The 16,547-nt window shown below is 40.9% G+C and overlaps 1 protein-coding gene across 2 annotated transcripts in view; it reads right to left on the bottom strand.

Annotated features, from left to right (window-relative positions):
* LOC147233405 (fibroblast growth factor 14-like) overlaps nucleotides 1-16,547 on the bottom strand; it is a 63,932-nt gene that overhangs the window by 33,859 nt on the left and 13,526 nt on the right. Inside the window, exon 1 of one of the 2 annotated variants that reach the window (XM_086148212.1) lies at nucleotides 2,395-2,653. The exons of the other annotated variant lie outside the window; for it this stretch is intronic. Within the exon in view, the coding sequence (XP_086004338.1) occupies nucleotides 2,395-2,587 (193 nt within the window). The 5' untranslated portion in view covers nucleotides 2,588-2,653. Of the gene's footprint in view, nucleotides 1-2,394; nucleotides 2,654-16,547 lie in introns of those variants that run through there. 2 annotated transcript variants of the gene reach the window in all.

The following is a 16,547-nucleotide window of genomic DNA, read 5'->3' as shown; positions in this document are numbered from 1 at the left end:
TCATCTATGATGTGTTTATACGTGAAATATTATGTGGGAAAAAAATGTTTCTCTATTTTAAATGTCACTGAATAAGCCCTGGAGAAACAGATGAGAGTATACCTGTGAGCTTGGGTTTGCATCTGTTTGTGTGTATGAGTGTGTATGTGTATGTGTATGTGTATGTGTGTGTGTGTGTGTGTGTGTGTGCCTGCGTGCATGCCTGTTGGCCTGAGCTGCTGTGATTTGGACACATGACAGCAGGTGCACTTTAGTAGCAGCATGTAGGATCACAAAACCTTTGTTTGCTGCTGTCGTGAGACAGACGGCGGGATTTAGAAGATAAACAGGTCAAAAAAAGATTTCATCACCATGGAAAGTATCGCTCAATAACATTTTGAAGTCAAATTTACCACTAAAATTCACACTGGGGACTATTTTAAGGTGGTTTTACCGCCATTTTATTGGCCGATTCCACTGCTGGCGCACTTCTCTTTCACATCCAATCAAGGGAAAGAAAATATAATAAAAGACTGACAGGCTGTGGACAGGACAAAAGTGGACTCAAACCGCACTTCTTATTAAAATGCCAATTTTGGGTGTCACGTCTATCAAACTCCACCTGATTAAACTACGGCAATTTAAGCTCCACTGAACCCCGTCATTGAAAGAGCGACGAATCGGTCTGAGTCGAATCTGCCCATCTCTCCTTCATAAAACCTCTGGAAGACAGTAGGCGATGTTGGCAAATCTTTCACACACAAACACAGTGGCGGTTAACGCTGGCAGGCTTTCACCAGCGGCTCTCAAAGTCGGGGAACACAGAGGAGGGGAGGATGGATGGATGGAAAGAGGAGAGAGAGAGAAAGAGGGAGAAGGAATGAAATGAATCAGGAGGGAGCGCCGGAAAGATCTGAGATATCGAGGTAGGATTACAATAGGCGAGGAAAAGGGAGAGGAGAGGAGAGGAGAGGAGAGGAGAGGAGAGGAGAGGAGAGGAGATATGTTATATTGGAAGGAAAGTGAGAAGTGAGCATGAGGCTGGAAGGCTGGATGAAAAGATCTAAGGTAGGAAGGGAGGATTAGGATGGTGAGGAGGAGGAGGTAGAAAGAAGCCATGGGAAAGGAAGAAGGAGGAAGGAGGTGTAGACTAGAAGAAAGGGGGGGGGGGGGCGTTCCATCTTTTTTACCTTAAGAAAAATCCGCAAAGGCCTCATTGAAAAGAGTCGAGATTTGGGTGTGGGTTGAATGCCAAGAGAAAGAAATTGAAGAGGAGAGGAGATGAAGGAGGTTGACTTAGATGGGAGCAGAACGGGCAGAGGAGGAACCAGGAAAGAGGAAGCAGAGAAGGTGATGGAATAGTGAGAAGGTGATGAAAAAGGGGGCAAATGAAGTAGACTGAAAAAGAGTGGCAGGGGGGGGATAAAGGAAGGAGGTATTACTAATGGAGGTGAAGGGCAGAGGTATGAGGAGAAAAGCAGGCCAAAAGAGGAGAAAAGGAAAAGAGAGGGCATCTTACGAATCCCCATCAGTCACCAGACCAAACTGGTGAATACCAAGTCCTATCAACATGACTCCTCACATTCAATCCCTGCGCGTTATCTCCCTCTGTCCTCCCTTTATTTCCTCCCTCTGTCCCCACTCCTTCCGTCAGACACGTCATCTGCTGATTTCTCACACAATCAATTAACCACAACCATCACCGGATCCTAATTTATCTGAATTCTCATCTTTATTCAATTACCTGTCAATACACTGGCGGCGGAAAAAAAAAAATCTGTCCTGGGATTTCAGAAAATAGAGAAGATAAAAAAAAGAAAGATTTTTTTTTTTATTAATTTCATTGACTTTTTTTTTTTCTGAACTCAGCTTCGTACAAGAAACAGATGAAATAATAAAATAAGGATATAAATAAATAAAATAATGATGGGAACAAAAGATGCATTTCCAAAAAAAAAAAAAAAAAAAACAACTGATCTTGTCGGCGTCGGTGTGAATCCATGCAAGGGAGCGTGTGACCGTGGTGAGTGGACAGTTTGAATTATGAGCTGGATCTGAGATAGCAAGGTGGAGATAGACCGACGGGCAGACGCGCACACGCACAGGAGAGACAGACTAGACAGCCTAATCGGTGGCTTCAATAATGGATGCACCTGGAAACCACTGAACCATAGGGCACTACACGACATGACAGAGCGTGCGTGCGTGTGTGCGTGCGTGAGAGCGTGCGCGGTGACACGGCTCCAGGTACGTGTTTAAGAAAGATTGTCGTGCGCGTAATTGTTTGTGTGCTGTGGGTATATCGATATGTCCGCGTGCACGCGCATGCACTTGCGCGCCCGTCCGCCCTCCCGGTCCCGGTCCCCCCCCCCCCCCCCCCCCCCCCCCCCCCCCCCGCTCCCCGCACCCCGGCACCTTGTCTCCGTAGCCTCCGCTTCTTCAAGCCGAATATCCGGACTTTGGAGAAGATGTCGACCAGGTTCCCGTTGCACAGCCCCTGCTTCTTGCCGGGGCTTTTCCGCCGCCGGTGGGCGGTGGGCCGGTGGGCGTGTTGCTCCCTCGCCTGTCGCTTCTGCCGGATCAAACCGCTGGCGATGGCCGCTGCCATGTCTCCCCGAGAAAGAGCCCGTACGACGCCGAGCTTGTCTCCCCCGTCCGCGTCCCCGGTCTATTCGGCCGCGTCCACCGGAGGAGGGGGGCCGAGGGGGGGGCGACCGGCGGGAGGGGGGCGCAGACGAAGCGGCGCACGAACCCCACCACCACCTCCTCCTCCTCCTCCACCCCCTCCTCCAACACCCTCCACACGGGTTCACCGGCTGGAACGGTCTTCTTCAGCCATGGAAGCCAAAGTAGACGCTCCGCTGCGGCGTGTCGGAGGCGCCGCTCGTTCCGCCGTTTACCTGTCCGTCACGTCTCACCAGTCGGGTCTTGTCTGGTCGGTCACACGGCCGAACCGTCGCCGAACCAGTGAGTGATTCGAACCGGAACCCGGATGTCGGTGTATCGTCCCGTGGCTCGCGGACGCGCGTCTGTGTCCCCGCGTCCGTTTGTATTCCGTGGGCAAAAAGCGCGAGGCGCGCGTGCAGCTGCGAGCCGCTCCAGATGCGAGGAAAAGTAGCGACAGTCAGACCAGAGCGCCACCGGAAGTGGTGAGGGTTGGATTTCAAAGTAAAAGCACCAGAGGGGTGCTTTTCTTATCGTTGTTTTGGTTTGTGATGAAAGAATGAAGGGCAGAAAGAGGTAAAAAACATTCGATGCAATGCTGGTTTTCCATCACGCTATCATCCAGGTCATGGTAAAGTCTCTGCATTACAATCTTCTTGTCATCTACAATCTTTTTCATCACACTCACTAACAAACCCAACCGTCTCAACTTGGACCACAATCCCAATCGCAGCAGTTATACACATCTAGCCATAAGTAGCACAAAAATCTACAGGAGAAAAAAACAATTCTAGTTGCCACTGCGATATTTGACAACAAACAGATACATGTACTATCACAATTCAAAAATTGCAATTATGAACCAACTTAATACAGTCCACAAACAAGACGCTTTGAAATTTTCATTCATCATCTATTCAACATAGATCCCTTGAAGCCAGCGGACCAGAATTTCTAGTAGCTTCCACTTGTATAGGTCTTCTGTGAAACTAACACGTAATATTTAAAAGCATGCTAACTAAATCTTATGTTCCACATCCTTAGATAAATATCGCAAGCAGACAAATGATGGATATCTTGTGAAGAACATAGGAACCTATTCAAATGCTATCCAAGAGTTCAGTGGATTTTATATAGTAACAAGAAGAGGGAGGAAAAAGAAAAAGAGAAAGATTCCTTCAAAATCTTGCTTATATAGAAAAGTAAGCGTCTGTCTGTCTGGCTCTGTTATTATTTTGAAGGTACTAACCGGATGTGCAAATGAGTGCATAGTGCTAGTTTGACGATGGAAAGCGCGGGCGCTCTCGGGGAGCAGACACTTGCCGGAGACACGCGCTGAGCGAGCCGTCTCACACGCGCCCTGAAAAACAACTTGTCATCGTCATCAGGGGCCGGTGGAGCGGACCACTTATCCCCCATCCCTTAAACAAGCTAGCAGTGTGACATTTACTTCAAGAGGTGAAAGTTTTTTCCAATTATATACAAGTAACGGCTTCACATTTAAAGCCACTTAAAGGAGGTTTTATTTATATACACAAAATGTGTGTATATATATGTATACATTTGGAATCGACGATTTCAATGATGGTCGAAGTGTCCATTTTCTTTGCGACCAATCAACGCGCCCGGTTTACAGCCATTAATAGGCCAATATTCAGGTGACACCGTGTGGTGTCGAATATATTCACCTATTAATGTGTGTGTATGTGAATTATAATGAAAATTATAATCATCATTTTTATTATTGTTCTTGATGTTATATTAAAGTTGTTATATTAAAGGCCTTATCATTATAATTATTATTATTATTATTATTATTGCCAATAAATAATATTAATAATAATAATGATAATAATAATAATGATAATGTTTTTTGAATTAATTTAATTATTATTAGCAGTATTATAAGAATTTAGATTATATTTTCCAATTGTATGATCTACCTTTTGTATAATTGATGAGTCAGTAATGTTTTAAATTCTGAATCATGTCTTCAACTCTGTTGGAAGTAATAGGCGGAATACAGCAGAAACTCTGATTTTATGAACATCTTTAATCATTGTCACATTTCATCTCACAGTGGCAAGTAATTAAAGTGACTTGTATATTAAAGAGACACAGGGCCTGACAATGGAACCTGCTCCACTCATTACTTTGTCCCACACACGCGCCTCATGACAGCCTGAATGAATGAAGGGTTTAAAAATGCAGAAGGTTGGTTAGGTTGACAGCCTGATGAACTTGAGAACCGCTTCACATGTCCGGTTTGTCTGGCGAACATATGGTTCGAGCTTTGGAAGTGGTTTCTGGCTATGAGGTCGTATTACAAGACTGATTTTCCACTTCCTCTGTGCTGCAACATTATGTGGAGTGATCACAGATCTGGACAGCAACGGGGTAGCAATGTGTCTGGAATGACACTGAGACCAGATGATGGAATCAACTGTGTGGAAAAGTGGCGTTCTTTTGAAAAGTTGCAGTAGAGATTTTGCCTACATGCCAACATTAATTGGTCTTTCAGATGCCACATGAAAGTCAAGCTGCAGGCAGCTTGATAAAGAGCTCGTCTGTACACAAAGACCTCCCATTATGCTTCTGCTTTAAATTCTGGGGAGTTCCGTGGAGTAAAATTCATCCAAAACTTTAAAAACAAGACTTGAATAATGACTTGTGTAGTTGGCTACAAGAAATTAGGCTTGGCAGACACACATGCTGGCCAATACGAAACTGGTTTATTTCCCCACCAGGAGGCTAGGAAAGGTGTAAAATCCAGAGGTAGAAGGCTCAACAGCCTATTTTTAGTGCTTACTTGATATTTGATTATACTCTCATCATTTACTTGCAAACACATGACTGAGAGGTCAGTGAGATATGGATCGATGTGTGTGGGAACCTCCTGACCTTTTCTGAGAGCCATTACAGATGTTTTACATTTTCACACACATTCTGCACATTTATCTGGCGCGCACGTTCACAATCCCCATTGAATTAATCGCCTCCATCTCTGTCAGAACTAAATGTCAATATCTAAAAGTCTAATTGGAGGATTGTCATCTAATATGTTGATTACAATCACCATCTTTGTGGAATTCAGCCTGATACTGACACAGTTGATTAATTTAACCTGCACTTCTGCCAAAGGTGCACTTTCAGCCAAGCTAGTAATGAAAATGAAAATAACAGTATTGGAAATAAGGAAGAGTTGAAATAAGAAACAAAGTTTTCTTTGTACCTTGTGATCCTTTTGGGGCTTTTGAACCCATAAAAATCTTTCAAAATAAGTGCTATACCTGTATACGTGCACGTATGAAGCAAAATCAACAGCAAGCTGTATATGTATACACTGCAAATAGCATCTCACACATTTATCAAATGTTGCTTAGTTTATATATAACCCGTAGATACAGAATATTATTGTCAGCATCCAAATATCTGACACACACACACACACACATACACACACATACACACACACACACACACACACACACACACACACACACACACACATATATATATATAGGCCTACATATGTATATATCTTTTCCCTAAATCGTTTTTTTCTGCATAGTGTCGTGGATTGGGAAGGGGATGAATACCAGCTGACATTGATTGGATGAGCAGAGAGGTTTTAACTTGGGCTAGTCACATATCCATTACTGACATAAAACCATACACTCTCTCATTCAGACCTATAATATAGACAATTTAGACGCTTCAGTTTACCTATGTTTTTGGACTTTGGCAGGAAGGTGCAGAACTGACAGGGAATCTGTGAAACATGCAAATTCTACACCAACAGTACCCATTCAGATATAAATCCGGGGCCGTGTGGCTGTGAGGCCAGAGTCCTCATTGTACACAGAATATTATATATAGTATGTCAACATTGGCATGTACATGGACATACATATATTTACATATAAATATATGTATACAATATATTTTCCCTTAACCCTCATCTTAAAACATCTTGCTGCATCGGACAATATGTTTTCCTCCTCTCTTCCATGAGGCAGTCTGGTGGCCAGAGGGATACCCCGCCCCCTCCCCCCGAAAAGCAAGCCAGAGGTCCCTGCAGCAGCTCAGACGACATCACTGTATTAATGGAGGAGATAATCTTAGACCACGGAAGATCTATCATAGGGCATGATCACAATAGAAAGTCCCACCAGTAGCATCCAGAAGCATTCATCAAAGCTTCTGAATCCCCACCTCATCATTTTACCAGGGGTTTAATTAATTCTATAAATAAGTTTATTATTAATCAGACAGTTATACATTCCCCTGGACATACTTAATCCATAATCTAATAATCCTCACCCATGTTTCGACCGTTATCTCTGCTCCCACAGCAACTCTTTGTAGTTATAATTTTCTTTCTTTTAAGTAGCGGTCCTGTAGCAGGCTGTCCGAAAGCAATAATTGCTTTCAGAGGTCAGTTCCCGAGACGTTTCCAGGGCATTTTCAGCAATATCTCAAGTTTTATGACCAAAAGTGTACTAAAAGTTTGGGTGAAACAGGAAGAATGGATTCAAAACTAAAAGTTCAAGAGGGAAATAATATTATATTCTAAATTGTGTCACAGTTATTGTCTTCAAATTTCAAAACTGACCTGCAAGTTTATAACAATGACAATTATAGCAATATTTCAAGTTTTTGTTCCAGCTCTTGGTCAGGTCACTTTTAAGTGATTTGGTCTATCAGGAAAATAAGGCCATTTTTGAATTATGTTACACTAAAACTTACAGATGTACAGGAAATTCAGCCTTTGAGGTTATCTCTTATATGTTTTATATATACTCAGTAATTTCCTGAGAGACAGACTTTCCAAGATATGTAAGAACCATTTTAAGCATTCAAACATTCCTTAATGAAGAATGAATATTTGTCATCAATTCTTCAATATATATGAATTCACTGTTCGTTGTTTAAGCCCGGGAGGGAAAAAAAAAACACGTGCGGAAAAAATTGTTGAATCATTTATATCGATTTCAAATTTTAATTTTTCCTCAATATGTCCATTAATGTTGTGTGGCTCCAAAAAAAACTTATTAGTGGTAACTTGGAGCATCCATTTAATGATACTTTTGGAATCAACACTTCAGCACCACGGACAGCGACCAACTCTGGTTCCACTTTCGGCCGCTCGATGGCGCCAGCGTGTCTCCGACAGTCTCAGCCGAACAACAGCAGGTTCACTAACAGGTGTAATAGTGGTGATACGTCAGTCAGTCCGTTGCAACTCACAATGTGTGCAGGTAAATTCACGAGCACCGGTTTAGGAAAGAAGAAAAATGCATAATTATATATGTTGCATACATAGTGATCGTCAAAACATCTCAACATGAGATGGTGTTTGATCTTGAAATGAAACTGTATGATGCTCTTTTTAATGTACTTGGTCCTCAAAACAAAACTTTAAAAAGAAGATGCAGCAGCAGTCTGTCACCCCAGATCCATTTTCTCCTGGATCAGCAGACGAATCCACAATCTTGGACAGAATCACTCCAATGCCCTCAATGTTGCTGACCAGCTTATATTTAAAAATAGCTGCGACTACAGATTCACTTTCTTTCACAGACAGCAGAAAAAGTAAAGAAGTGTGTGTGCATCTGTGTGTGTGCGTGCACGCGCATTGGAACCAGGTCAGCAGAAGCAGAGGAGTTATGAATAAATCAAAGCTACATTTACATTAAAATTCATCCCTTCTGCTGCTTTTTATAACATGGCGGGGAGGCGGGACGCAGACCCACAACTTCAAAAGAAGATGTGTCCTGCCTCCATTCAACACACAATGGCACACACTATTACACACAATTACAATGACACACACATAAAATCAAGCAAACACACTCTAGTCGTGCAAACAAGCAAACATATGCAACACTGAGAAGGAAAAAAAATTCGTCCATGAAGTCCCATGGGAGAACACACAGCCCTCTTTTCTGCTTGAAGCTCGGACTTTTCGTTGTGTCTAGACGGAACGACGGCGCCTTCTAGGGGCAACAATTGAGAACAACATTCTTTTCTGCCTTCCTTAAAGACAAAATTACTTTTCTTGGAGAATTTTGCCTCCATTTACTATAAAATTTCAGAGTGAATTCCGTCTTTTATCTTAAGAAAGGATTTTTGGACTTGCAGAAACTGACAACAATGTGAACAATAACTGACAACAATAACTTTTCTTTACATGTTGATAGAAAACTACTAAAAGCCAAACCACATTCTTCCATTTTGTATGCTGTATTTCTAGTCAGATTTCACTGTGAAAATATATCAGCATAATAATTAATATTTGGTAACAACTGCAAAAATCGTGTTTGTGACAAATACCTGGTATTTATAATGGTCAGCTAAAACTGTTGCACCAAAAGTTATTTTCAATAAGAAGTTTGATTATGTCATTGTCTCTTGTGCACTGATATTTCCAGTCTTTTTGTCTCAATTTCATGACCGTACAGTCTGAGCCCCCTGCTACCTTATTCATCTGTAAAATAATTACTTTGAAACATAGATACATAAATCATACAACTTAGAACTTAAAACTTAGAACTTAGAACTCATTGAACTTAAATCAACCCAAAGAACCAGTATAAAGAATAAAGAAAAAGTCCATCCAAGAAATACTTTATTGAGATAAGATATACTTTATCCAATAGATATACTATATCTGATAGCTCTGATGTATTTTTTCGTGAAATACCACCCAAAAGCAAGCAAACTATTTTGAAAAGTTGAGCAATGCTGAAAGACTAATGAAAGTACTGGATTAAATAGAACAAAGATAGTTATTTGGTTGTTTTGTCATCAAGACGGGGAAAGTTAATTGTCTGCTGATGCGTTTCTGTCCAAATAATCCAGTGAAGAGCCAAAAAAAGCAATAGCTCACAGAAAAAAATACAAGAAAAAACACACAAATAATCACATTATTTCTCATTGCAAAGGATGTACCTGTTTGAAGAAAAAAAAAACCTGTTTCCTGTTTGGTATTATTTTCGCTTGGTTCGTTCTAATCGCTATATGGCGACAGACTAGCTTTGAGTGGTGATGATTCCTCCTCTCACATCACAAAATCATGCTGACACACACAAACATCCATCTTCAGACACAACAGAAATAGTCAGCCCTGGCTGGATTTAAAATATCTTAATGTCCTCATGTTTTGGATATTGTACAAATTATAAATGGCTTTTCTGCTTTTGCTTCTTTGTTTTTTTTTTTTCTGCATTGATGCACGACAGTAGATACGGCACTGATGGTGGATGATGAATGATATAAGGAGATTGATTATTTTAATTTGAATAAATATAAAAATACATTACTCTGCAAAAAATTACACGACTACAGCGTTAACACTGTGTGCATTCAACTGCTGATATTTTTCAGGGTCTCTATTCAGACTTGCGCTGTTTGGATAAAACACTTCCTTCTGATACAGAGCTAGCTTTAATACTCCAGACTTTAGAGCAGAGTGACTTTGTCTAAACTCCAAACTTATCTCCGTAGGGGGTCTTATCTTGGCCCCAATCTACATGTTGGTGACTCAAGGTGATAAAAGTGCTCAGTATATTCTCTGCAGGCGACAGAGAAGAAACAGCAAATCCATGTGTTGGGATGTAAGAGTCCTGGCAGCAGAGGTGCAAAGAATCTGGAGAGAAGGAAAGGATGAAGAGGGGGAAGAGGCTTAGTGATCAGAGGGGAGAGGGAGGCACAAAGATGTGGGTGGGTGGGTGTTCCCCAGACAGGAGTGTGAGGATAGCCACTCTGAACTGAGCAGGATGAGTCATAATTCACACTCAGACACCCACCCACAGATACACACTCACACACACACATACATGCGCACGCACGCACGCACGCAGACAGACGGGGAAGTCCACTGTTACCTTGGCAACGGGTGATTAGTGACGCAGGTGAGTCTCCCAACGAAGGCAGATAACACCTGCTGAATTCTGAGAGGGTGTAACTCACACGCATCTGGCAGCGATGAAATTCATCGCACTGCGCGTTTGACTTCGTCTCACTGCTCTGACACACGCTTAAACACAAAGTGAAAGCACAGACGTTTATATAAAGTCATTAAATCACTATCGACGCACAATGTTTCCACGAGATAATTCGGTTTCGCCTCTTTTTAATCCAGCCCTTTTCCTTTCTTCTCCATCATCTCCTTAACTTCTGCCCTTCTCCTCGCTGTCCCCCTCTCCCTCTCCTCCTTCCCTGTCTCTGCTTTGTCTCGTCTCCTCTATCTTTGTAACATCACCAACTCAGCGGGGAGGAGCACAGAGGGAATGGATGGGCTAAATTATTCATTCGCATCCCCCCTCTGTTTTCCTCCATCTCTGCCTGCTCTTCCCCGAGCCTCCAATCCCCGCTCCTCCATCTTTCCGTCATACCCCGCACACCTCCCTTCCCCGGGTCGCTTTCAGCACCTCTCTCACACGCAGTACGGAAACCAAAGAAAATCTAATGACTTCTCGGTGTCTGAAGTGGCAGGGGCGCAAAAACCCTGCAGTGAATGTGTTATTCGTGTGCTTGCTGTTTTATTTTTGCAATTGTTAGTCACATCAAGTAAGTTGCGGCAGCACCGACACCCTGAAACTTTCTAATGAGGGGAAACGGGGTTAACTTGTGGCGGTAAGATGAACCAGCCCTTGTAACCTAGCAACCGGAGGCAAAGATAGTTGCATCCTTACAGCTTGGGTAAAAAGACTATGTTTTCCCAATCATCTAGTGCCCACATCAGAATGGAAATATTATTTCAAGGAATGGGACTGCGAGTACTGGACTGCTACTGTGGCCCAGTCATGTGGAAGAATGTGAAATGAAGCATTAACAGTGGAGGTTTGTGTTTTGACACGGACCGGGAGGGTCCATCGGAAAAATCCTATCCCATTATCGAGCACGAGTGTTTCACTTCTTCGTGAGGTAAAGAAAATCAAAACGCGCATCACTAGATGACACAAGCTGTTTACGCCTGTTATATAAATTTATCTCACACATCCCTTTGCCAGCGTAACTAAGCAACACAGTAAAAATAGATACAGACTATGGTACAGTCTAGACTAATGGACCCCTTGGGGTCAATTATAGGTACTTAAGTGCACGCAACTTTTCAAGGGGCAGGGCAAAAATAAGGTGTGTTAACGTGATATTTCTTAAAGTTACTCCGTGAATCCACTTCTTTAACTGAGTAGACATATTGCATACTGAAATACAGTGAAAATTGAAACAATTATAATTTAAGCAGAAGGGAGGGGCAAATAAACAAATAAATCACACATTAATCATGTATTAAAGAGTAATGCGTTACTGTGCATTTTAAAAGCCGCAGTTTCAGCCCGACATCGTTTCTCAGGTAGTGGAGTGCGTGTCACAAAATCAGAGGCTCCTGTAGAGATTGCATCTGTGTAATTGAACAAAATATTGTTTCTCCTGATGAGCATCGCATGGGATCCTCTGACACCAGTTTGTCACACTGATGTAGAAATACAGTGAAATAGAAAATGCACATTTTTGTACAAGTGTACAAAAAGATCAAAGTACTGAAAGACAACTAGGCAAGCAAAAATAATCATAAGAATATCTTTTAGATCCCCTGTACCTACCCACTCGAAAGGTATAAATAATGAGGCAGTATGTAATAATGAATGTTTCATTCAGTTCTGTTAGCTTGGAAATATCACAGTGGCAGTACATTTGTGGAGGACACATAAAGACGTAGCGAGGATTCATAGCCCTCACTTTCAGACTTATGACCCCCTGACACGCTTGACCTGGAACTTGATTGGGGACGATGTTATATCTGCATGTCAACCTTATAAACCTGCAGATAGAGGCAGAACTACAAAGGCTTTGAAGCTTTGTTAAAGCACATCAGAGTGTTTTCTGCAAGTGCGTGTCCATTGTCGGGTTTTTCACAGTATGGGAACTCCTCACTTATTGCCACTGAGTTCTGTAACAACCGAGTCTTTAGCCCTTCAGGACTTCGCACTCTGGTGCGAAGCCTCCTGCCTGAAGCTGAATGTGAGCAAGACTAAGGACATGGTCATCACGTTCTCGAGTAGGCAGAGGCATCTGGTAGAGGCAGTCACCACCACCATACGAGGGGAGCCAGTAGAAACGGTGAAGGACTATAGATACCTGGGCACTATCATTGACAACCTCCTGAAGTTCTCCTCCAACACTGTGGAGATTATCAGGAAATGTAACCAATGGCAGTACCTGCTAAGGAAGCTGAGGTCGTTTGAGGTTAGCAGCATAAACCTAACCACGTTATATTACAGACGGTCCTTTTAATCCGCTGGTACAATTTCTGTACAGTATTTATTATGCCTATGTTATTATAACTATGCTGCAACCCCCTATGCCCCCCAATTGTCCCTTGGGGACAAATATAGTTTTTTCTGATTCTGACTGTTTTCCAGAGATGTACGGGCAAAATATTTCAGGTGTTATTGGTACTGTTGATAGTAGAAGTCAGTAGCCAGTTTTGCCGATTTTGAAGGTTGGGCCTGTATATTGATATGTTCATTAATATGTGCAATCTTAAATGTGACTTTGCATCACGAATCAATTTAATATAAAGTTTAATATAAAGACAGATCTTGTCTTTTTTATTTTTCTTTGCTAAAATAGATTAAAAACAATGGCTATTCAGAGGAAAACCGTAAAATAAACAGGACAACTTAGAACGACCGGCTATGCAAAAAATCTCTAATGAAAATACATGTAAGACACTGGTGAGACACTGCAGAAAAGTCAGTGAGAATTTTGTAAGCAGTTACAGAAAATGACTCATAAAGCTGCAGAACATTTTTGAATAAAACATCATTCTTCCTATCTCTATACTCTAGTCTGTGTGATCAGAAGCCAGTCAAGAGTATTTATTTTTGTTGTGAGTGCCTTAGTGAATATATTCAGGATATGATTTTAAAAGGGGGCTACAGAATACGACAATAATCATTCTTCATATCACCAGACGTTGGTAGTTGTTTTGCCCTTTAAGGCTCATCATGCTATTTCTTATACTTCATAGCTCCTTACATTAATTAGAATTAATTCTCTGAGAATAGAAAATGTTTTTATGACACTTGCTTTTTATTTTATTTTTAAACTTATCATTATTCAAAGTGTTTATTAGTAAAAATGAATTTCTACTATAAGCTTCCTTTTTTTTTGGGCCTTAACATTGACCTCTGTAACATTAAGTGGTTTGTCCCTTGTCTCATAAGAGGATTGTTTAATGTGTGACAGGTTTCAGTAGCACTTACAGCTGTTCAAATCACAGAAAGTGATCAAATATATCAACAAAAGGATGTTGTATGTATTTAAAATGAACAATTGTAAAAGTTATTAGTAAACTACAAAGTACTGATATTTAACACATTTACGAGGGCTGGGTTGTCTCACATTTTAGATAAGTAATTGCAAATAATTATGATTACAACTGAAAATGAATTATTTTCTGACCAGTACTCATTGGAGGTTGCTTTGAGTATTTTAGGCTGATATTTTTATATTTATTGCAGGGTTCAGACTTCTTTGAGAGAGCGGGAACAGGGAGGAATTCATCAGTGAACATCATCCACGTAAATCGCTAACAGCTGAAAATGGAGGACTCCTGTATTAGAGCAGTTACATAAGTGCTCCAGATCTTTTCCCCCAAAAGTCTGAAGTACAGACGACGAGGGGAGAGGGAGAGATAACAACGCAGTCAGGGTGCCAAACTCCCTCAAGCAAGAGTTTGAAATAAGGAGAAGCTGGAAGTCAATGAAGGTAGGGAGGGACTGGGGGTGTGTTCATATAATTTACAAGTGAGATAAAAAGGAAGTGGTTGAGTCCAAGGCAGAAATAACAGCTTTAAAGAGTCAGAAACAAAGTCCACGGGAAAATGAAAATGTTTGTATTTCCTCATCAAACATTTCGGTTCAAAGTTATCAATAAACAGTGTGATGGGTTGGAACATGTGAAGCATAATAAGTAATAAACTCTTGGAAGCTATTGGTAAAGATAAGGAGATGAAGCACTTTGGAGTGTAATGATGCATCGTACTACATTGGAAACATTTAGAACAAAATACTTGATATTTCCATAATGGCATTAAAATTAGTTGAGACATATCCTAAAAATGATTTGAAATAGCACTCAAATTATTTTTTAAAATGTATATGAAATCATGGAAACATTTGCAGCCAAATGTGTGTAAAACATGGAAATGGGACAGAAATTAACCAAAAATGAATAAAACAACTACCTGCTGCTGCTAACCCCTTAAGTTCAAGATTTGACATTAAATTAAAACAGAGATTAATAGATTTAATTTCTCAGTTTGCCTTGGAAAGAAGTTAGCATGACAAAAAATAGAAGAAACTAAAAGATACACACATAATTTTCTCAGGCATTAGAATGAAACTAGGAAATCTAAAAACTCAAAGAGGCAAATCAGTGTATTTCTTTTTATCACAGACAGGAATGTCTTGTCAAAATGACCCTGCAAGTTTCCAGAAACCAATGCTCCTCATAGGAGTGACTCAAGGTCAAAGTTCATCAGAAGGTGAGACCTCTACCCAATACAAGAAAGTGACTGTATAAATATTCACCACACTTCCCTGTCTTTACATTAATGCCTGACAGATGATAGAAGATATTTAAAGGAGAAAATATAGATATAATGTTGGGAAAAAAAACATATCATTAATTGCTGAATATCATTTACTATTTTAAAAATCTGTTTAAAAAGGCAATTTTAATTTAAAGTATTTGCTGTAAAAACACATCATCTAGAAGTTCCGGTCAGAACATGCAGTGCCACATTTTGATGAACAGCCTTCTCCGGCAAAAGGTATATACAATCATGATTTCACAAATGCATGGACTGAGGTCTCTGCATCTTAGCAATATTTCTAAAATGGAAAAAGGGGACCCAGGTGCTCTCTTTCATATGAAGGTCAAAAGAAAGAATTTTGTCAAAGAACACACCAAGGTTCCTAACTGTCATTGCATTGAACAACACCGTCATCCAAAAACGAAGTGAAATTGTAAAAATGACCGAGCCTCACTTGTCCAATGATTTTAATTTCCATCTCGGCAGAATTCAGAAGCAAAATATTGCCGATAACCAGGTCTTGATAGCAGCCAGATGGATACCAAGTTAATGTGAATCCAATCCATCTATGTTAAACTACATGTACAGCATCAGATCATCTACAAAGCGGTGAAAGTCGATTTGAAATTAATGCAGAATTTGGTGCCGTGTGTAGTGAAAACAGCAGTGGATCCAGATCGGAACCCCGTATAACCCCATACCTCCCAACACAGGACTAAGAAAGGGTATTGATAAACAGTAAACTGAGGGACCTCTCAGAGAGGCATAGATGAAACCACTGAAGAACCTGCCATAGGATGCCAAAAAAAGTTCTCCAGTCACGCCAACACTCTACAGTGATCCACAGAATCAAAAACAGCACTCAGACCCAACAATAATGAGAAAGAGGATGACGCTGAGTCCACAGGCAGAAACAAATCATTCAGCACCTTTGTCACGGATGTTCAGGTGAAGGAAATGGCTCTAAAAGTAGACTGAAGTGACCCAAAGGGATAATTTGTCGATAGCGAAGAAGCTGATTTGAGAGCACTTTCTCAAAAAAACCTTTGACAAAAAACCAGACTTCTTCAATAACAGTTTAACCACTGCAGAAACAGAAATAAACAAGTTGAAGAAAACACCTGGCGAAAATGATACACATGAAATATTGAAAATAATCACAAAAGACTTTTTATTCCTTCACGAATAGAAGGTTCACCAGGCCTCTACATTCTGGATGGCAAGACTTAAAAAGCCTGAGAAGCTGGTAATATCTTATCCAGTGCTCATTCGAGGACAGTTCGAATGATACAAT

The sequence above is a fragment of the Fistularia commersonii genome, chromosome 6 (assembly GCF_037954325.1).
Source record: "Fistularia commersonii isolate RoL2024-O1a breed Wild chromosome 6, RoL_Fcom_v1.0, whole genome shotgun sequence".
Taxonomy (NCBI): Eukaryota; Metazoa; Chordata; class Actinopteri; order Syngnathiformes; family Fistulariidae; genus Fistularia; species Fistularia commersonii.
Note: the sequence above shows the minus strand (reverse complement) of the source record. Positions and strands in the feature narration are given on the sequence as shown.